Source organism: Neopsephotus bourkii, unplaced genomic scaffold (assembly GCF_033783945.1).
Source record: "Neopsephotus bourkii isolate Nb327-2 ecotype Australia unplaced genomic scaffold, CSIRO-AGI_Nbou_v1 NB_257, whole genome shotgun sequence".
Classification (NCBI taxonomy): domain Eukaryota; kingdom Metazoa; phylum Chordata; class Aves; order Psittaciformes; family Psittacidae; genus Neopsephotus; species Neopsephotus bourkii.
Genome location: NW_026900766.1, coordinates 1,136,126 through 1,159,269, shown reverse-complemented (window position 1 = coordinate 1,159,269; position 23,144 = coordinate 1,136,126). Strand labels below are relative to the sequence as shown.

Below are 23,144 nucleotides of genomic sequence, written 5' to 3'. Positions count from 1 at the left end.
TAATTTTAATTCAGAAAAGAAGTCAGATATTCAACACTTTTGGATGACGGGCATGACAAAGATACTGTCTTTTTTATTAAGAATACTAATCTATAGTATTACTGTCTATAATACTATAGATTGCATAGACAGGTCCTATGTGTCCAACACTAAAAACTCCAAGTAATATAGAAAGAAAAGACTTAAAAAAGGAAACAAACAAAATCCAAACTAAACACCAATGCTCATTAGATAGCTTTACTTGTCTGACAATATTAATTATTACTGCTTCAAGTAGTTCCATGCATCCTGTGCAATATGAGGAAGCTTAGAATCAAATCAGCATTGATTCTAGACTTCAAACAGTGGCGATCATTTAAACAAAAGGTTAACATTGGTAGGAAAAAGGATTGAAATTTCCTTCCTCCATACCTGGATTATAAGAAGGACGTTGTGAGGGCTGATGGCTAGGATTCTTCTCAGAGTGACTATAGAGAATAGAAGGACATTTCTGGTTCGACCTGAAAAAAAAAAAATAGCCACAATTTAATCACTTCTGTGATTAAATGTAATCACTTTGTGATTAAATATAGAAAAAAATCGTTTCAATAACATGAAAACAGGAGTAATTCAACCCAAAAGGTAAAGGCACAGTAATCCTCTCTGCTGTAATGCTAACAAGGACAGAACTAAATGTTTGAGGAAACTAGAAACTTCTTTGTGTGAAACTATAATCTTTTGTCAGGTCAAAAGGAGACTCTAATTTCTAATTAATTTTTCAGCCTTGAGTCTGACATTTTTGTGTGTGGGTGTTCTCTGTGAACACATTGTTTCTGTGAACACATTCTGTGAACATCATTTCAAATGTTGGAAATAAAGGCTTGTTTGCACCTTATTCTAATCACGTTTAAGTATTAAACCAAGCTTACATTACAGCGTCAATTGCTAGTGGCCTGGAAGAGATAACAGCGAGTGAGACTGCTGCAGGGATCAGCAATAAGCACTGCTCTGCAGTCATGTGCTGCATGCCAGGCAAGGAAGAAACCTGGCTGCGGGTGCTCCTGCTTTCCTTGCTCCAGCAGTTGCTTTCACTGGGAACATGAGGGCAAAGCCCCTTTCCAGCTACTTTCTGCAGTGTGTTGGTAATACAAACTCACATATGTGGCTTTGCCCTGGAGTGGATAAAATGGGCTTACCCGCTTGGTCACAAATGGGATTTCAGAATCACTTCAGTATTTTTCATAATCATTGTTCAGCTACTCTTGAATACTTACTGTAAAGACTGTTCTGACTGTACAGTCATCAAAGACTATCAAATCAGTTCCATACTGAAAGGCCGAGATGCATATATAAGAAAGAAAGCCATAACCATAGAAATGTTGGCTGAAAGAGCCGTTTTTGATAGCAGTGTGTTTGGCATCTTCTATTTTTTTGGTATCTGAAAGAAGAAAAAACACTCCCACCCCCAAAAAACCACAAAACATACAGGAAATTAGTCTTTCTTTCATTACGTGTATTTATAAATTTCCCATAAAACACACTGAAGAGATATAAAATATTTTTTGTAAACCGGAATCCAATCCAGAGAAAGATCTTGATAAGAGTAGAAGAAAATGTATTGACTGCCTTGTCAGTGTATCTTGTGATATGCTCAGCTGATCAATTTTATCTGGAACACGTCCTGGGTGGGTGGAAAACACTGTGTCAATTTGTTGAACAGCTTTAACCTTGTGATTTTCAGTGGAATCTTCCAACTATGAGCAAATATTACCGATGCTAAGAAAACAAGTAAGCAGTGGCCAGCCACAGGAAGGACTCAAAGAATCATTAGGTTTGGAAGGGACCTCTGGATATCATCTAGTCCAACCTCCCTGCAAGGCAAGGTCGCCATGAGCAGGTTGTGCAGGAATGTGTTCAGGTGGGTTTTGAATGTCTCCAGGGCTGGCCCCAACTTTTATGTCTTCAACCAGTCCCTCCCTTCTGGTTTGTTAGTACAAGGTTCAGCAACACAGGTTTCCTCATTGGCTCCTCCACCACTTCTAACAAAAAGTTTTCTTCAACAATCTGCAGGAACTTACTGGAGTTTGTGTTCTGGGCCATGTTATCCCTCCAATAATTATCTGTGTGATTGAAGTCCCACCAGAACAACCAGGGCCTGTGACCGCAAGGCTATTTCCAGCTGCCCATAGAAAGCCTCATCAACTTCCTCCAACTGATCAGATGGCCTATAATAAACACCCACCACAGTGTCACCCATAATCACCTGTCCCTTAATTATCACCCATAGACTCTCAAATTGTTCAGCTGGGTAGAGCTCAATACAGTCTTTCACATAAAGAGCAACTCCACCACCTCACCTCTCTGACCTGTCCTTTCTAAGAAGTACATAGCTGTCCATGACAACATTGCAGTCATGTGAGCTCTCCCACCATGTCTCAGTAATTGTAGTGAGATCATGCCCTGTGACCACACATAGATTTCCAGTTCATCTTGTTTATTTGCCACTCTGCATGTGTTTGTATACAGGTACTTCAGAGGTAGGCTCCCTTGAAAAGATGTAAGAGGATTCACCATAACCATAAACACCCTTGATGTGGTTAGATCTTTGATCCTCACCTTGAGAGGTAGTCAAGGAACATCTGTCACTGCACTGGTTGGTATGACCTACTCCCCAGGAGGAAGCAATGGCATGAGCACTGCCACGCTGAACCCCAACCCCTAGCCACTTTCGACACCACCCCTGGGGGCTGGATGATGCCTCCTTCTTACATACAGACTCCATCTGGGTACCTTGCAGTAGGTGTCTAGGATTGAGGGTAAACTTCCTGAAGGTTTAGGTACTGTTCATGCAATTACAACAAAATAAGGCTCCACACATACAAAAAAAGAGAGGTCAATAAGGAAAGCCGTTCTAAGTGCATTTGTTACAAATGAATGTGAATGATGTTTTATTAATGATTTATTTAAAATCAAATAGAAAATATGCTCATATTTAAACTGAAAAATACTAGCACATTAATGAAAAACTTAAAATTAAGTAATTAAAATAATTTCAAGCAGTAGCTGAATGTTGTTCTTAATCATTGCATGCATAATAAAAGAGCTAGAGAAAGCAACAAAACTAGGGAAAAGAACCCAGAATTTATGCATTTGTTTGAGTATTTAGTTTATGCCTGTCCTGGGTTCAGCAGTAGCAGTCATTTTTCTCCTTCTTGGTAGCTGGTGCAGTGCTGCGTTTTGACTTTCAGCCTGGAGCAGTGCTGATAACAATGATGTTTTGGTTTGGCCAAGGACTTGGTGAGCCTCATGGTCTGCCAGGGAGGAGGGGAGCTGGGAGGAAGCAGGAACAGGACACCTGACCCAAACTGACCAAAGAGGTATTCCATACCACAGCACGTCATGCCCAGGATGTAACTGAGAGTTACCCGGAAGGGCTGGGACGGCAGTGTCGGTCGGTGCTTGGTCGGGCTGGGGGGGGCGAGTTATCGGTCGGCTGGTGAGGAGGTGTTGTATTCTCTTCCCTTGTTATTTACTTTATCGTTATTATTGGTGGCAGCAGCAGTGATTTGTGTTATATCTTAGTTACTAAACTGTTCTTATCTCAACCCGTGGGAGTTGCATTCTTTTCAATTCTCTTCTCTGTCCCTCTGGGAGTAGGGGGAGGGCAAGAAGGGGGGAGAGTGGGTGAAAAAGCTGTCTGTCTGGGTTTAAACCATGACAATGCCAAAACACAAGGGAATGAATTTAATTTTGGTTCAAAATCTCTATTAATTAGGGTTATTTTATAATATCATTAGTAACAATTAATTGGAAAATAAAAATATGTGGCATTGTGTCTTATTTGTTCAATGACAATCGTTAAGAAAGGTGTAGCTCTGATTTGGCCAGATCAGACAGAACTGGTAAATCTCACAGATTTGTGGCTTTTGCATCACAAATATACCCAATGTTTATGTTCTATTCCAGTTCCAGAATTGAACCATATAATTTTTGTGTCAATAATTCCTAATTCTTATCCTACGCAGTGGGGTTTGTACAGCAAGACTAGAATTCGCCATTTGTAACTTCATACTCCCTTCAAGGAGCAGACCATCCCGGCTTACTTGCAAACCAAACACCCTTCTCTGAGGCTGAACAAGATGTCTAGGGTTTACTTTTCAGAACGAGAAAAAGGAACAACCCTCCTCCAAACAGAAACCTGAAAATCACTCAGATGATGATGTCATGTGTCCCCACAGACTGTCTCTGAAAATAACTGGTGTTTAACACCTTAGAAGACTGCGAGAAAAACATTATTAGACTAATATGAAACAGAGAGATAGTTTAATCAGACCACCTGTTGCATCTCAGTCCCTATTTCTATTTTATGCAATCAGAAAATGTTAAAAATACATAGTAAATTCTTGGTCTAATTTATATTTTTTAGTTCTGAGTTATGCAGATTTGTTGGGTATTATATAAAAAGGTTTTCTTTTATCAATTTTAAATTTGGTGTCTCTCAACTACTACAACTGTCTGTTCTTTGTCCTTCTAGAAGAAAAGAGTACTAATGAATACTTGATTTACCTTCAGTATTATTATTTGGCTGACCTTTAGATGGATATTCATCTGTGTTTGTAGTGCCAAAGACTAATTAAAAACTGAAAACTTGGAAATTTCATGGAAACGATATCATGCGTGACTTCATATAATCTCATTTTGGCTTATTTCTGGTAGAGTACAAGGTGTTTGCCTTTAAGGGATGTCATTCAGAATTTCATATGTTATCAACAAATTTTTAATCTGTGATCCCATGCAGTGAGAACATGGAGCAAACTTATGACATGCCTAAGTTGTGAGCTTTTGACACTGAGGAGAGGCACAGGGAAGGAAGAAAGGAAGTAGGCTCTTTAAGTTACAAGAAACTTTGTTTCACTTCTTTTCATAAAAGTGGATCCAAACTCAAGTAGCTGATGGAGTTATAAGAAAATAGTATCCAGAGTTTTCATACAGCTACTAGGGTTTCCTAAGTACTATTCTTTAAACAGTTTATAAACTAACAGAAAATACGTGGTTCAAATATATAAGTAATTAGCTGACTTTGCAGACTGATATGGTGCCATTTAGTTATGGGTAAAACAAACTAGTTCTGGGGCTTTGCATGTGATCAGTTATAACATTTTAGGAAATTTGCTAGGTATCAGTCAAAACACTCCTGATTTTGATGAAAATGAGAAAGCCAAAGAGCAGGAAATGGGGAATCTCTGTAGAAGCTCTTGCAGATCTGGCACAACTGCGAGAGATCCCTGCTACTCCCAGGACCTCCCTCAGAACCAGCTGGGAGGCAGCCATTCATGCACTGAACTGTGCCTTACTCTCTTATAGTCAGTACCTACTAAGACAAGGAGAAAAGCAGCAGAGAAAAGGAAAAAGGGTGAACAGGGAAGTTGTGGCAGAGAGAAGCCAGCTTCAGACAGTCAAGTAGAGCAGGATGCTTGGGGCCATGTCTAGTCTAGTTTTAAATGTTTAAATGTAGATTCCACAGGCTTCCTAAGCAGCCGGTACCAGTGTTTAACCACCTTCACAATAATAAACTGTTTTTTCACATTCAGATGGAATTTGATCCATAGCTTCTTGGATACAACTGTGTGATGTGTATGGACATACATTATCACCTACAATGAGAAGTTCATTGGTGTGTTATTGAGAATTATTTTTAGCCAGCTGTTCTCTTGCATGGACATCCTAGATACATATTTTATTGTAATATAAGGAATCATAATAAACCTGACAATCTGGAACATATTGGGAGTAACTCAACACCAGCTTGTTTGATCCTTCTTGATGAAACTTGAGAAACAAGAGTCCAAATCAGTTTTTAGATAGCTATAGCTGTGGAACAATTGTGCAATAGAAAATTGATTTTCCAGATCAAATACAATTAAGATAATAAGGTAAAGCTAAGGAATTTACTCTGACCAAATACTATAGTATAGCTACATCTCTAAATATAGAAAACATATAGTTTGGGGAAAAATTATATTGCAGTGTTCAAGTATATGTTTAATATGTGAAAACCCCAATACGGACTTTTTAAGGTGACAGATTTAATGGCTTACTGTGAAATGGTAAATGGATAAAAATTATATTCAGATGCCTGAGATACGCAACCTCAATCTTTAGGCTGGAATCCAAGTAATTGTCCAGTTTGTCAGTTATTTATCATCTGTGAAACTGAGGTCAGTAGGCAAAATACTTGAAAATGTTGAAATGATTCCTCCTGAACCAGCTATAATATTTCTTACTGATATGTGGGTATTTTGAAGCTTAACTTTTGCAATATGCTTTGAACATTTAGAAACAAAAGCTGTAGATGAAAACAGTAGTCCAAAACTTTTGTTGACTTGATCTGAGATACAAGTTCCTTTTATTTGCATGAATATTCTGATGCTTTGCTTTTGAACATGATATGGGAATTCCAAAGCAAACACCTAAAAGAGGGGATTAGCTCTATCCAGAAGATAAGGATAGGGGGTTATGGGCAGGAGAACTACAGCTGCTATTCTGATGTTTGTACGCGATAGTACAGGAATCAAAGTCATGGCCTGTGATAAACATCATGAGCAGCTACACACACAAACAACTCTGTTAGTGCTCCATGAGGCTTTTCAGAAATGTCAACTGTGATTTTGTGCCTCAAGCAAGTGACCAAACGGATATACATTTTCTTTCCAGCTGGGAGCTGAGTTTTAAATTCTGTAGTTATATATTTTTCTCAATGAGACTGTTACCTGCAGAACAGTTTTCCTATGATACTCATGAATACACTCACCAGAAGCTCATTTCTGTGGAGCAGTCTCATCCTAGAAACAGATTTTTCCTCAGTGTAGAGTGATAAACCATCTCTGTATCTCCACTGCAGCCAGTTTTACCAATTATATAACTAAATTCTTTTAAAATTATTAATGCAGGTAGCATAAAAGTGCATTGTACATCTGTTAAAAAGTTTGTGGTATATTAAATTGAACCAAACATTGAATTTCCTGTCCATAGCTGCAAAATCAAGCAATTATGTCATGCTTTTATCTTGCATTAGCAGAAAATACTAAATTCACCTAGTGTAAAATACTGATGTCAGTCGTTGTGTTACAGGTGAAAAGTTTCACTTTAACGTAATATGTAACATAACTGTAGTATTTTAATACTCAAGTTTGTTAATTTCTATATATGGTCTTTATATGTTCCATGAAGAATGTCAGTCATTTTGAATATAATACCTCTTAAATAAGTAGTCCACTGACGAAAACAGCACTCAAATTCTGTATCTGAAATCAAATTACCCACATTCAGTGAAAACCTCTTGCTCTTGTAATACTCAGAAACATTTTTAATACATGGGAAGACTCTTCTTTAACTTTCTCCTTTATCTTAATGTATTTTGTTGCAAATAAGATTAAATTAGGAAGAAATAAATGAAAGGCCTTTAATTTAAATGCTAAGATAAACATGATCTACCATTGTTTATTGACTCCAGTAGGACTGCTAAACAGCATAGGGTACTACCCCCAGCTAGTGTCTACTGCCCTAATCAAATTCTTAAGAACTCTGACTTCAGTAGACATGGTAGCAATGCTGTCAGGACTGTAAATTGATGCTATGTCCTTAGACAAAAAAGAGTGGGGATCCTGGACAGTAACCAAAACCTCATAGTAACATGTTTTTTGGATTAGACAGAACACTGCATATACTGAGTTGAAGGTATACATCAAGAAGAAAAGGAAATTACTAAAAGAAAATGCAGAGTAACTTAGCTATTTTCTGAATGAATGAGGATATCATGTGGCAAATGAATGACATGGACACAGAAAATAAAAGTCATTGATTAATAATATTTGTGATAATGAAGAAAATACACACCTTCCATCATGAACTCAAAGGAAACAAGTGTGCAAGTTCAGACACAGAAATATCTCCTAGCATTTAATTTTTTTCATGAGTAATTCTAGAGAATTTTTAAAGAATATTTTAGAAATTCTTTATCAGTGAAAGATTGTTCACTGCATTAAAAAAAATTGTTAACATATTTGTCTCCTTTACTAAGCAAAAGTATGATATAATTTCTACCCATGGACACTTACAGCAAATCTATTACAATTCATTAGAAAGTGCATCATCAAATATTACAAGGCCTAGGGTTTTTAAAAAAAGACTAAAATTCAGAATTTAGTAGAAAACCTTCCTATGTTCTCACTTGAATCTTCAGACTATGATAAAGAATATCTATTCCATTCTTGCAATTGCAAGTATAACTTATCTATAGTGTAGTGCAGACTAATAGCTTTATTCATGGACAAGAACCTGATTGTATTAAGTAATACATAAATAGGAAACAAATTTGTTAGTAAAATTGGTTTTCCATCTAAGGAACAAAAAAAACCCACAAGTGATTCAAGAGGAATACAATGAGATTGCATCAATCAACATTCTGGAGAGTGGTTTTAGTACAATCTTAGGCTGTGCGTGTATAAATATCTACATGTAGATAGGACAGATCAAGACATATAAATCTCAGGGAATCAGAAATTGCTGTGGCAGGAGTGTGGAAGACAGATTAATCAGGCTAGTTTTAAGCTCAATAACAAAACTTTACTGCATAAATATTCATTAACAATATACATGGCTAATGGTTAGTTTTTAATAATTATTAATCACTATTAGTACATATGCAAGGCACTTAGTCATCCTAAATTAGCAGCTAATATACAATACCACAGAGCCGACCACATGTACGACCTGTGATTACAGTCCTGGAGTCTTAAGTCATCTGGGAGATCAGGTTCAAGAGCTCTTCAATGAAGGAAGCTAACATTGAAAGATGCCTTCCTTCCTCCTCCTCTAAGCCCAAATTCCAGATTTTTACCTTTTTTTTAAACACTGTAGTTTTTTGAGGGTGCTTAACCCTTGACCTCTGAACCCTAGAACATTGGGAGACTTTCATAGGATGCAACAGGTGCCTCTCATTGCTCACCAGTTGTGAGTTGTTTTCTTACCTGTTCCTTCATTTCTGTGTTATACTTAAAGCAGTCTTTTCTCAGCTCTTCAGGTTGCACCTCTTGCATGATCAGTAACTGACCATCAATGAGGTAATAGTTTCAGGACTTTTGTTTTCAGCCTGCATCCACATGACCTTTGCTGTCATCCCAGGCTAACATTCCACATCATAACAAAAGGCATCTGGCATGAACCTCCAACTGACCTGCAAGTTCTTGTAATAAATTCATAGTAAGTCTTGCACAGGCGCAGTGTGGATAAGGCTTCAGGTTTGCTTCTGGCACCAGCAAAACTAATTTTACTGAGCATGGATATATTTACAGGTTGTTTACCAGACATGCCTGACTAATTTGGTTTTGACAGAGTTCAAAGCAAGCTAATATTCATTATATCTGGCTTAGCATGCTTCTACTTTTATGAGTGCAATACGCTTCTGTGGTGGTCACATAGGAGAGTGTTTTGAATAATGAAAAATAATAGTGATAAAAATGGTACATATTGACTTAGTATTTCTTGTTTTCATAGGACTTATGAAAGGATGGAGGAAAATCAAAAGTGTCAAGACTGTCTATTGATACTGAAATAATTACAGTGACAAAAATAGCAGTATTGAAATAATTACAGTGACAATTCAGAGATAACTACTGCTTTTAATTTACATGTTGCATGACCCACTTTGAGCATTGACCAGAGAATAGTAGATGCCTTTTAAAGCCAGGAGTTGCTGATGGGTCCCTTGCTCTACAACCCTGCCATTCTGGACTACAGCAATCTTGTCAGCGTTTTGGATGGTGGAGAGGCGGTGAGCTATCACAATGCAGGTGCGACCTTCTCTGGCTTTATCCAGCGCTTCCTGGACAATCTGCACAATGAACAAACCACAAGGTGAACTATTACGGCAGCTGTAGTGAAATATACCTCAATTGCCATCTGTGAATTAAACTGTAATATGACAACGAGAGAAAGGCAATATCTGTAGCTTTAGCTTCCTGTTTTAGAATTGGCCTGTGTTGGCAAAGAGTCAAAACTGTCATAGTAGATGATGCCATGATAGCTAAGAAGAGATAGAAACAGCTCATTACTAGGTGCATGGCAGGAGAACAAGAGAAAATGGTTAAAAATTGTAACACGGGAGGTTCTGAAAAATATTCACAAGGATAATTAGGCATTGGAACAGAGACAAAACAGACTGTTGAATCTCCCTGTGTATTTACAAGGACCCTACTGGACACAGCACTAATCATTCTTGTTTGAATTCAGTATTGGCACTTGTTTGAAGAGGAGGTTTGGTTAGAGACCTCCAGAGGTCCCTTCATAACTGATTAACATATAGGAGTTAAGTCAGTAATCTTGAGTCAACTATTATCATACTAGTTCTCACGATTTCACAGAGAGTCTCATGAATCATGTTTTTATTAAAGCTAGCACTGGCAGAAAAATACTAATAAGAACCTCTGCTTTCTTTTCCTTATTCATATTTATTAATGCAAAATAAAATATGAAGTTAAATTTCTGTACCTAGCTGGCACATAATTAAGAAAACAAAAGAGCCTGGAATTGTTTAATGGCATTTCCCCCTCAAACCTGATGTCTTCATGCATAGGTTTGACCAAAACTTAGTCCACAGGGTTTGAGATTTTCATATAATAGTATTTTTTATAACATTTGCCTCATTAATAGTAAGTACTTTTGTAGAATCTGTTAATTTTCTACACCTAGCCTGTACTTCTGTTACACCAAGAATATGGCTTTAGGCTTAAAAAAAGAAAGAAATGTTCTAGCAGCTTTTTAGCCATGAACATATAGCAAGGACTTAGAGAGCAATGGGAGAAGCAAGAAAAACTATGAAAGCAGTTTCCTAGTTCTCTGGCAGCATCCTCAGTCTTTTCAGCTTCTGAAGTTTGAGACTTCTGATACAATTTTGATAGCACTTTTCAACTGAAGAATTCCAGGCAAAGAAATACTTTCTTCATTGCTACTTCAACCTGCTTACTGCCACACAGATGCAAAAAAATGCAGGTTATTTTTTGGCAAGAAAGAGTAAAACCTTTATATTTGTCTTTTTTTAGCATAACATGTAATTTATATAAACCACTATATTTCCAGGTTTGGGCTTTAATATGTGGGAGTGAAAACAATAATCATAATACAAAGAAAGTTTAGATTCTGGACTTCTGGTTCAAGTTACCTTTTCACTTTCTGTATCTAAGGCAGATGTAGCTTCATCCAGTAGCAGAATTTGGGGCTTACGTACAAGAGCTCGGGCTATAGCAATACGTTGTTTCTGGCCACCAGAAAGTTGGGTTCCTTTGTCTCCTACACGGGTATTGTATTTCTAGAAACAATATATTAAGTTCATACTGTGCATGCAAATCAATTCTTAAGCATATATTTAAGCACATGGACCCTGACATCTATGAAGTCAATATTCCATGCCAATAGCTCTCTGAAAACAGATGACCAGCACTGCTATCTGCCAGAGATATACAGTTCTTTCACTAGAAGACTTCTTTGCAGCATCACACATTTTATAAATTCAAAGTAACAACCCTGTAAAGTTGGAAGGCAACATAATTCTCTATCAGGAGATAAGAAAAACAAAGCTCATTGATAGTCTATGGCAATACTGGGGATCAAGTCCCAAGTTTAAACACTCCAAGCTAACTATGTATAAGATGTAGCAGTTTCAGGCCAAATTATATATGTAGACATAGATATTTATACTCTTTGTCTATATCTATTCTACAGTTTTGGACATTTAGTTATGCCAGTTAAGGAGGAACAGCCATGTCTCTAAACAAACGCATGTGTAGTTTGAGGTATTACATATTTTGTTGCAAAAAGCACCAAAGTTTCATGAGATATCATTATATAACAGAATATTTCTCTGCAAAGTCTTGGAAAGAGCAGATCTTGATAAACTATTACAAACTAAACATGATCTGAAAAAATTATGTTGCTTTGTGGTTTTTTTTTTAAAGAAGTGCAAAAAGCAGCCTAAGAACCTGAAATTAAGCTGAATATATATATAACGTACAACTAAGCTGGCAAATCCCTTACTTCAGAAGTTTTGGATACAAGTTGACAGGTTAGAAATTGACTTACCTGTAAACATGTCTTGCTGTTCACTGCCAAGTTTTTTTGTATGGCAGACCTTTCATCTGACACAAGATATTAATTCTTACATTATTATGTGGTGGTCAGATATATATGAGAAAAACTTTCCTAGTATTTTTTTTTAACTGTAGGAATACTAGAAATATAAATTCTGTCTATGGGTAACTGGAAGAAAAGTGTAAGAAAACTGTCAGTCTCACAGAGTCTTTTACATATGCTTGGGATAAATAGGAGCTTAAAAAGAAACCTTCAACTGTTAAAAGACCCATCCTACACTTCCAGCTCTCAATTAGTTGTAATTGTGGATTTTCTTCCCTGACATGTTAAATGTTCAGCTCTCCATCTAACAATGGAGTCTCCCAGCATAAAGATGAGAATGGCAAACACAGTTCAGAAAGGATAAGATTTAAAAATCATTTTCAGATCTATTTGCATCTAAGGGAATGATTATATTCCAGGGAATCATAAATGGACATATTTTTAACCTGCCACAGTAGATCACCTCCAGTTGTGAGTAGGAGAGAAAAGGAACAACTTACATATGGCAGAGAGTCAATGAAGGAATGAATATTGGCTTCTTTTGCTGCATTAACAATTTCTTCATGTGACACTTGCCGACTGTTGTCTCCATATGCAATGTTTTCACCAATAGTGCAGTCAAAAAGGATCGGTTCTTGTGAGACGATACCAATCTGAGCTCTCAGCCACTTGATATTTAGTGTCTTTGTATTTTTGCCATCAAAAAGCTGAAAACCCAAACATTTTGAACTTTAGTCATATGGCTATATGTGCATTTGAAATTTACTGTAAATTTATACACAGAAGTTATGCAATTGCAGCTCTTTCCTTAGAGATACGTAGTGCCTTGCCCTCCTTCTCTATGTTCCAAAATTTTCAAAGGGCTATCATGTAGAAGTGAGGATAGTCCCTTCTGCTGCTTCAGGCCTTTTTCTTGCTTCAGGATTTAATGACTATTTTGAAGACAGTGGAAGATAGGATATGCTGAGACAATGTCAGATAACTTTGTGTAAAGTTCTTTCATTTCTTTCTTCAGCGTGAGAACTTTCCTCCATCTCACATATATATTCCCACTGAAGGAACAGATTGGCACTAGTATTCCATTTAAATAAAGGAAGAGTTGGGTTATTCATTCACACACTTGTAAGCCAAACATCCAATCTTAAATTTAATCATGATGTAATGCCTGACAATGGACAAGTTTACTTCTGGATTCCTTACGATATCATTTGTAGCCAGTTTTCTTTATTGGCATCTCTGTCACACTTCTGAAAATTTGGCTACTGAGTTGCTATCATTGTCTATTAGATAAATGACAACAGATAATTTTTATGGATAGATCAGTTTCATAATTATACAAGTAATATCAACTCAGATACAAATATACCAGATCATCCAGAGGGCTGTTACACACCCACTAGAATCACCCAGTGCAGTGCTCAAGCTCTGTGACATGATCAGCTGGATAAATTGAAGAGCTGCCCACTTCACAGCATACCTACTGGATATGATCAGTCTACTAATTCTACAGTTTGTGCTAGAACAGCCAATTCACAGCCAATACAATTGTTTTCCAAAAGAAGGAGATCATAAGAACCTGATTCAAAATCCACTGAAATGAGTGGCAGCATCTCTACATATGCGAATGTAAAGGCAGAGGTGAAAGCCTGAAGGCTGAAATTGCTTTCAACTACTTTGGTATTTGCCACCTCTTTTCCTGAGAATTCCAATGGATTTTCAGGCTGCTAAGGCCTGCTCTCTGTTCTTAATTTGATGTGAAAAATCACTGATGAAAATAAAGAACTCAGTTCTATGCTGCTTCTTTCTACACATCAGTTTGCTACAGTGGACCAGTTTGGACATTTCCAAACTCAAAAAGATCTTGCCCATTGCATCGAGGCCTTATTTAAGTATTGCTTTACCTTTTGTGAGCATCTCTGCAAAGACAGCTTCTGAAATCCTTCTTATTCTCACCTCACCCAACCCAAAACGTATGGGTTCTTTTTCAAACAAAATGTCTGAGCACATTTATGATAAATAGAAAACAACAATAAACGATGTGGAAAAAAAAACACACTAAAGTTGCTGAATAAGTAGTGTGGGAAGACCTGGATGTTTTTTAAACCAAAATTACTAGAAGTATTCACAATATATAACTTGGCAAGTGGGCATACTCTGAAAGATGTTTCTGACAATTAAAAATTCAGATTTTTTTTTTTGGGCAATATTCACTATTTTAGGAAAGAAAAGATGGCAAATTTTATTACTTCATTATACAGATGGAGATACATATATTTAATAACTTCTAAAGTGCTCTTAACATAAAGACCTCAGGAAAACCACTCTGAATCCAAAGCCGTCATTAGACTCTGGATCAGGCATATTTTTACCATGCAGATCTTGTTTTATGAATTCATTATAATGTGAGAAACAGGGCCTTTTCCCATTATGTTATTCATCACATTTAAATAAAGAGCTCTGAGGAGCCACTGTTTGTCTTTAAGATGAAAAATAGGTTTAAAATAAAACTAGGAATATCTATTATACTTTATCACATCAAACCAAATAAGCACACCCTCACTTAACATGTTGACATGTTCTTACAAAAATACGTACCATTTCTCCACCAAGTGGATCATAAAATCTCTCGAGCAGCTGAATAACAGTGCTCTTTCCACACCCACTGCTACCAACAAGAGCCAGAGTTTGTCCCTTTTCTACTTTTAGATTTAAACCTTGAAGGATTTTGACTCCTGGTCGGTTTGGGTAGTTAAATGCCAAATCTTTGATCGTTATGCTTCCTCCAAATGTTTCCTACAATTGAAATAATGTCAGTGTTACATCTTTAAAATGATTTGACAGAGGATTCAAACAGAATTGTCAAAGTCTTTCCCTCACTCCCCCATGCTCACTGAAATCAACAGTTTTTCATTTGCTGGAACACTGACTTTAACCTGGTGATTTGAATCTTTGCAAATCTATAAAATCAAAGTACAGCACTCAACTACTTTGAAAATACTCATAAGTCTGCTGGCTGGATTCCACACAAGTTGTACCTTAACCAGATTTTCGACACAAATAGCATTTAGGCAGTGTAGGCAAAAGCTGGACTCACAATAGTGAGAACATAGTCCATGGTGTGTTTAGGCAAAGTGCTGAGAAAACATTGACATAAGGAAGTAAGCAGAAAGAGAAGATAAATCAGTTTGGAGTGAGAAGAATACTGTCCATATTGGCAACAAATAATATCGCCCATCACACATGGCTTACTTACAGGCTTCTCTCCTTCTTCGCTGTAACTATCTATTAAGGGTACTCGTTCAAACAGCAGAAACAAGTGGGTTGCTGATATCTTTGCTTTGGCATAGTCTGGAGCAAAAGAGCTGGTCTGTCCTAGTGCCATTGCACCAAATACAACAGCTGAAAACACTCTATAAAAAGAAATTGGGGTGGGGTGTGGAATCAATAAATAGACAATGAAGAAAAAGTCAATGGAAATGGGACTGTAGTCAATTTTTTCTTTTGCTCTGAAAAAAAAGGGGGTTACATTTAAAAAGAATAAAGTAGTAACCAACTATGACTGCTTTAATACTTGTTTAGCTTCAGAAATGTCTTTTTATTCTCTTTTACAGACATGAGATAAACAAGACTCCATTCCAAAATCAGTGTTTTCATTACTTATTAGGACTAATTTCTTTAATTATTAATACTGGTTAACTGCATTAAGTCTCAACTGGGGCTAGGAGAAAAGTGGTGGATGGATGGTAAAATCGCTACTCTAATCCTGTTCCAATATTGCTGTGGTTTCTTCTCTATGGTTCAATGACCTCTGGAAGTTAGTGATTAATTTTTAAGGCATCAATGAAAATAAGAAATCGAGCATGTAATAAGGTGACAGTAAAGATTTACTTTGCTGTGACAGCTTTGCTGGAAAGAAACTGAAGGGTTCACAACACAAAAAAGAAGATTGAAAACTGTATTATTGTTGTTTTATGGTGAATTTAGATGTATCTTTACAGGCTACATTAGAATGGTTTAAGAACCTGATGTCCTCAGCTATTCATTACTGCCATACCACATAAAATTACTCATCACTGAGAAGGGGAAATTGACTTATGATAACTCTTAGCCCGTGTTAAGGCAAAGTAAAACAAATTCATTTATATTATTTTTATGTTTTCTCTTTAAAGCTTTATAAACTAATCTGTATTATTCTGCATTTGAACAGCTTTGAAGGGCTCACACAGTATTAGGTCACACAAACTAAGGCACAGGAAGTACACTCACCAAACTGGCTAGAGATGCTCAGTTAGCTGTTGGGATGCAGACACTAAGCTGTGTTATCTACCTTTAATCAGGTTGCCAATCAGATTTTGTATTGATTGGCCTTTGTTAGGTATTCAAGTCACTGATATCCATACTGGTAGAATCTTGCTCTTTTCATACTTGTTTCCATGTGCCCGTATTGAGTTAGTGCCTTTTAAATTACAAATTATATTCTGAGTTTATGTACACTCTAGAATAATGGAACTTTGCTTATGATAGGGGCTCTTAGGTATTATGGCAAATGATCAGATAAACAGTGATTATAAATCCAAAGTATAAAAGAAGCTAAGTATAAGCTATAATTTCAAAATTATTCCTTAAATTTTTGTACAGTTTCTGCCCTTAAAAGCCTATATAAAGTACCCTCAGAGGCAAATAATTGTACTATTCCTTGTGTAACTTCAGATTGCAATGGATGCATTTTCTAAGAATACTGCAAATCAGAATCATTTTATTTGCAGTACCCATCTAAATTAAAAATAAAATGCTCCACCTGACTATGGGTTTGTGGAATACTCTACATACTGTTCTTACATTCATGGTTCATACTTCCATTTCCCAAACAAAGCTGGCTGATTTAAGTGAACAAGCTTCTTATCAAAAAGTCATCTAAAATAATTCAGTTATCTTTCGCTTCTAGTGAGCAGCATCTACCTTATGGAATCCTGTTACCCAATTATTTCATGTGTATTTTAGAGAACATTTCAAATTTCAATTAATAAACCTGACACAGAAATAAAAAAGATGCTGATGACCTAATCTTTAAAAAGGTTTTTAGAATATTATTATGCTTCAATAAACAGGTACAACTATGTTTTTTACAGAACATACAGAGGACCTCATACTACATGAGCAATATGATTGTGAGAATAAAAAAAGTGGCATAAGTAGGATACTGTTTCAAACTCTGGAAAACATAATGGTCCCAAATAAATACAGAAAAAGAAATCCAAAATTAAGTCTATCCAAATAGCTCAGATTCTGTAGTCACCTGAAGTATCTACTTTGTAATATGCTTTCATTATATTTAATTACAGAAGTAGAATTTGTCTGTTTTCTTACAGCTTACTCGATGGGTTAATATCTCCAGCAGTAAACAAAGACAGTTGTCTGGACTGAGAGAAAAAAACTGCAAAAGAGATACTTACAAAAACACACTTTTAAACTCCATGTGTCCATTTACCACTAGATAGGCACCAAAACGGAAACAGCCAGCATAGGTAAAGAACATCATCGCTTGTGAAAGGGCAAAACAAAATCCAAATATATGTGCCTTCTTCACAGAATTTCTGTAAGAAAGAATGCATATTTGCATAAAAATGTACAACCATACTGAAGTCCCGATTTGCAAAAAAAAACCCAATTAATTGACTTTAGGTCATACTGTTACAGGTGGGAACTGTACTCAAACAATACAATCCCTTGTCTCCTATTAGAGAGGAAGAGTGTTCAAGAGAAAGTTTTGTTTCCAGAATTTAATTCAATTTCAAGAACGGCTTGGAGTATGGTGCAGAAAAAAGATGACAACTTAACTGCTATGTGTAATTATTGTCTTACCATGTCCTAGTTTGAGTGTTAAAAAACTTTACAGTTCAGTCCATGATTACCACTTTGAAGATGTAAATAACACATGTGAAATGGTACTACTGCATCACATAAAAGGAATAAAACCCCAAAAGAGCAGAACTCTTAGCTCATCTGCAGCGTAAAGCCAAATTTTTGTGTCTTTTTTGCTTTACTTGCAATTTTATGTTGAACAAGTAACAAAGATATTAAGCAGTTCAATACTATATATTTGAAAATCTGTTTCTTTTCAATGTAATCAGTCAAAATTCCTCTCTCAGATAAGATTAAGCCTGCAAGTATGAGGCAGAAACTAGATTTTGGATGATAAAACTATGCCTATAACTAAAAGCAAGGCAGAGAGAAAATTTTCTGCATCTATGAATGAGACCAGAAAAAAAGAAGAAAATATTTTAATGATATTGATGCTATTCACAGGCCACAACTGTATGGTTCCTTCTGGAAAAAACCCAAACCAACATAAACAGAAGCCAGATTCACAAGTGAGGGTTTTGTTGACTAAGAGGTTGTTGTGACTTCTGACAGATTTGGGCATTAATCCAGAATAACAGAAGGCCTAAATTCAATTTTTATAATATAGAATACCCTTGCCTAATCAGTGGCTTAACATGCACTGAAATATTAACTGAAAAAAATCCATATCCTACTTCTTCCAGACAAATTGACCATAAGGCAGTAAATTCTTATTTATACTAGCACAACATTAAGATGAAAGTCTTAGAGCGATCCCATCAATGTCACCTTGAGAATGGTTACGCAGTGTTCTGCACATTGTGACATATGGACTCAAAACCCAGCAGCCTGAGAAAAAAGCTAAGTAATAAATTTTATGACCTGCACTGTGCTCTAACTACTCGGTTATTTTGGTGGATGTATTATCAGTACCCCTACTTGTCTCCCATTATATCTGTGTACATATGCCGCCATTCCCTTACTTTTCTCATGGATGTCTGGAAATGAAGCTTTGAATTCCAGAGGAATAAAATCTAATTGACAGTATGTTTTTAGTTTTTTACTGTAAGACTTTTTAAAATTTGATTTAGCCCAGGCAGATTTCTATTCCATTTTTTTTAGTCACAAATAAATGAGTAATTATTCCAATGTTTTCAATCCTATTAATATTTTGAAAAATGGCTTAATGAAATATTCAGCTTACATTTAAAAGTTTTAAATTAAATATACAAACCACTTCAGGTAGGAGCCGAGATTAGCTGACTTCCAAACCTCACCTAAAACTAACATTTTTCCAAGCCAAGTGACTTCACAATAGAAGATACTTGTATTATCACAGAAAATTAATTAAATCAAAGAACAAAAATGTTGGCTGTTGGTTGCATTTGTTAATAAAAAATATGCAAATATTTACATTAATTCTGAGTTATTATACATTAAATCACACACAGTAACAAATAAATCCATGTTTGTCCAAGTAAATGTTTATAATTTATTCTATTATTTAAGTACAGATTTTTTTTTAGCTCGGTTATTGTTATTATACCTGTATGGTACACGCAAATGTTCTCCGTACATCAACTCAAATTTTCTTTCTCGGGTCAAACTAACAACAGTTCTAATATTTTCTATGGCTTCTGTAGCAATCTGCAATAGGAACACAAATGTTTTAATCAAAAGTTAAGATTATGTTGCAATTCTTCATCCTAAACTAATAAAAAGATTCTGCTAGAATATAATTCTGGGTTTTTTTTGTGGTAATTGTTTTTAAAATAATTGACCTTTGATACCAAAAGTAAGTATTTCACACTTTGATTTTTATGACAGGGAGATTTTCTGATGATGTTCAGGATTTTCTGGGAAGAACACTTTAATATCCTCCAAATAAGTAGTGAAAAACCATTAGACAGCAGTTACATTTATGAAGAAGATATTCAAGAAGAAAAATGGCAATTTAGCATTCAACTTCCAGCCCTCCGAGTTTGGGCTATAATAAGAAAGTCTAAGTGACTTCTGTGTTTAGAGCTTAATTTAGATCTCTACAGTAAATATTTGATCTGATCCATAATACTTCTTCAAACTTGCAGATTCTTTAGACTTCAGTCATTTGCATACAAAGAATCAAGGTGGGGAGAGGCGTTTTTTTTTTTTTTTCCCAAGAAACTGACAATATTTTTTAACATCCTAAAGCCTATAAAAATTCAATCTATATTTCAATTTTAGAAAGCATAGAATGGATACACATCAATTTTACACAACACTGTTACTGCATTTGGTGTGTTACATAGCTCATTTTTTCCATGAAGCTCTTTAAGAACTAGTGTTTCAGAACACTGTGCTTCTTTGAAGCTAGTTCCTTGAACCCCCACTGTTTCGAGCTCATGCTTAAAATTCAGCAAAAGGCTTTTTTCTACACAAAGCTTTCTGAACTGAGCACTTACACAAAAAGCAGAAGAGAAGCTTCAGGGAGAAGCACAAGCACTTAATAAGTTCTTGTACTACAGTAGGCCTGTTAGTCTCACTCCAATGCCTGGCAAAATCATGGAGAAGGTTATTCTGGGAGTTACTGAAAACCCTTGAGAGACAATGCAGTTGTTGGTCACAGCCAGCATAGGTTTCTGAGGAGAAAGTCCTGTTTAAGTAATTTGACTCCCCTTTATGACTAAGTCACCTATGCAGTTTATCAAGGGAAGCCAGTGTATTTGTGGGGTGTTTTTGTTTCTTTTTTTTTAATTTTAGCAATGCTTTTGACACTGTCTCTTACACTATCCTTCTGGACAAGATTTCCAGCGTACAACTAGGCAAGTGTGTAATACGCTAGGTGAACAGTTGGCTTGGGCTCAAAGAGTTACAATAAATTGTACTTACATCAGGATGGTGGCCAGTCAATAATGGGTTCACCAGGGATAAATTTTAGGGCCAGTGCTCTTCAATGTTTTTATAAATTATCTGGATGCAGGAGTAGAGTGTATCCTAAGTCTGCTGATGATACTAAATTAGGAGGAGTTGTGGACTCCTTCAAGGTTTACAGGGGCCTTACAGGGAGATTTGAATAGACTGAAGAGCTGGACAGTTACCAACCATATGAAATTTAACAAGAGCAAGTGCCACATTCTGCACCTGAGACAGGATAATCCTAGTTACATATAAAATTAGGGGAAAGATAGAGCAGCCCCACAAAAAGATTTGGAGGTTTGGGTTGATGGCAAATTGAACAAGTTAACAGTATCCCCTTGCAATCAAAAGGGCCAATTGTGTCCTGGGGTGCATCAAGCATAGCACAGCTTTCTGGTCGAGGAAGGTGATTGTCCCACTCTACACTGCAATGGTGAGGCCCCATGTTGAGTACTGCGTGCAGTTTTGGACATCTAAATATGAGAAGGTCATTAAGCTAATAGTGTGTGTCCAGAGGAGAGTGACCAAGATGGTGAAAGGTTTTGAGGGCAGGACTTAATGGGCAGCAGCTGAGGTCACTTGTTTTGTTTAGCTTGGAGAAAAGAAGGCTGAGGGGTGACCTCATCACAGTACACAGCTTCCTTAGGGGGGGCAGCAGAGGGGAAGGTCTCCCAGAGAGCTCCAGAGAGGATCTCCTCTCTCTGGTGACCAGTGATAGGATATGAGGAAAGTGTCAGGGGCTGTTCATATTGGACATTAGGAAAATTTTCTTCACTGATAGGGTGGTTGGTCACTGGAGCAGGCTCCCCAGGGAAGCGGTCATGACGCCAAGCCTGTCAGGGTTCAACAAGCATCTCGATGACACTCTTATTAGTCATATGGTTTAGCTTTAGGTAGTCCTGTGAGCAGCAAGGAGTTGGACCTTCTAACATGAAATATTCTATGATTCTGATTCTATGAACAGAATGAAATTCTGTTCTGAAAACTGACCCTGTAAATTCACTTACAGGACATCAAAGTGATGGCAATTCACCATACAGTTCAAATGTCTACTTTTAAAACAGGGAAAAGAAAATATATTCTCCACACTACACTACTTAGTTTTCTAAGGTATCTAAACCACAGACCTGAAAACATTTTTCTTCATGAACTGTCACCAAGGATTTTTAAACTGTGGTACTCTTATCTTTGTTCTAAAATATAGGGATACAATTATCTTATAGCCTCAATAATGCTTGTGCCACTGTTTGAAAATTTGCACATAATTGACTAATTGATTGATTTGAATGTAATAACACAATGTTAATGATTACAAAGAAATTAAATAGTTTTTTTATTCTTAGTTATATTGTCTCACCAATACCCTAAGACGTAGTCATTTTTTTCATTAGTAGCATAGCTTCAGCAACCTTTCGCAGAAAGCAAATTTTCCAAAGAGAACACCATATTCACCAAAGAAAATTGCCTTTAAAAAGAATTGGCATTAAATAAAATGTCTGTAGTCTAGTGTAGTCTAGGTGAAATCACACATTTTTGTAACACTTGTGTTAATTCTTCACAATCTGCGACATTACAAACGGCTGTAGTCCCTATTCCAAGAATTATCAACCTTTTTTTCTGTTGTATCTTACAACAAAAAAAAATGAAATAAATGCTCAGTCGTTATAAAGAAGAAGCAGAAGAAATGTAGTCAGCTGAAAGGAAAAGAAATGCACCCTTTGGCTTGTATGAAAAAGCCCATGGAAAGATCATTATGCACAATTCCCTGTAGACTTGGAGGGACAAAGACATTTTTCAGCATCTTTATCTACAGACATAATAGAAGGAAACAAAACCCATTCAGTAGATAGGAGTTATGGGGCAGGACGTGAGGGAGGTGTCAAATCTAGATTAAGACATATGATTTAGGTGTCTAAGCTACCAGTGTACTCAATGGATACCCATTCAACAGAAGTAGGAAGCAATCCAGTTGCCTGTGCATTATGTGCCTACCAGTCTGTTTCTGCAGGATCGTTGACTGAAGAGGGAAGGACTCTAATTCAACTGCCCACATACCAGTAGCTTGTGCCACTGGAGATCCTCTAGGATACTCAAGACATTTGGGTAAGGCATGACAGATATGACATAAAACATAGAGTAAAACCATATCCTTTTGAAATGGCAGCTAGAGACTACCCAGAGACCATTGCATCCCCAATAACTATAAGAGGACATTAGACTGCTAGCAAATATGCAGACACAAA

General features: G+C 36.5%; 1 protein-coding gene across 2 annotated transcripts in view; it reads right to left on the bottom strand.

Moving 5' to 3' along the window:
• Nucleotides 1-9,639: 9,639 nt before the first annotated feature.
• The window catches only part of LOC133208312 (ATP-dependent translocase ABCB1-like), a 52,621-nt gene continuing 39,116 nt past the window's right edge, over nucleotides 9,640-23,144 (bottom strand). For both annotated transcript variants that reach the window (XM_061346099.1, XM_061346100.1), the window contains 7 exons: nucleotides 19,553-19,653; nucleotides 17,619-17,759; nucleotides 15,419-15,575; nucleotides 14,761-14,958; nucleotides 12,666-12,872; nucleotides 11,198-11,344; nucleotides 9,640-9,871 (listed from right to left, as the gene is read on the bottom strand). In XM_061346099.1, the coding sequence (XP_061202083.1) occupies nucleotides 9,665-9,871; nucleotides 11,198-11,344; nucleotides 12,666-12,872; nucleotides 14,761-14,958; nucleotides 15,419-15,575; nucleotides 17,619-17,759; nucleotides 19,553-19,653 (1,158 nt within the window). In that variant the 3' untranslated portion in view covers nucleotides 9,640-9,664. The remainder of the gene's footprint in view (nucleotides 9,872-11,197; nucleotides 11,345-12,665; nucleotides 12,873-14,760; nucleotides 14,959-15,418; nucleotides 15,576-17,618; nucleotides 17,760-19,552; nucleotides 19,654-23,144) is intronic.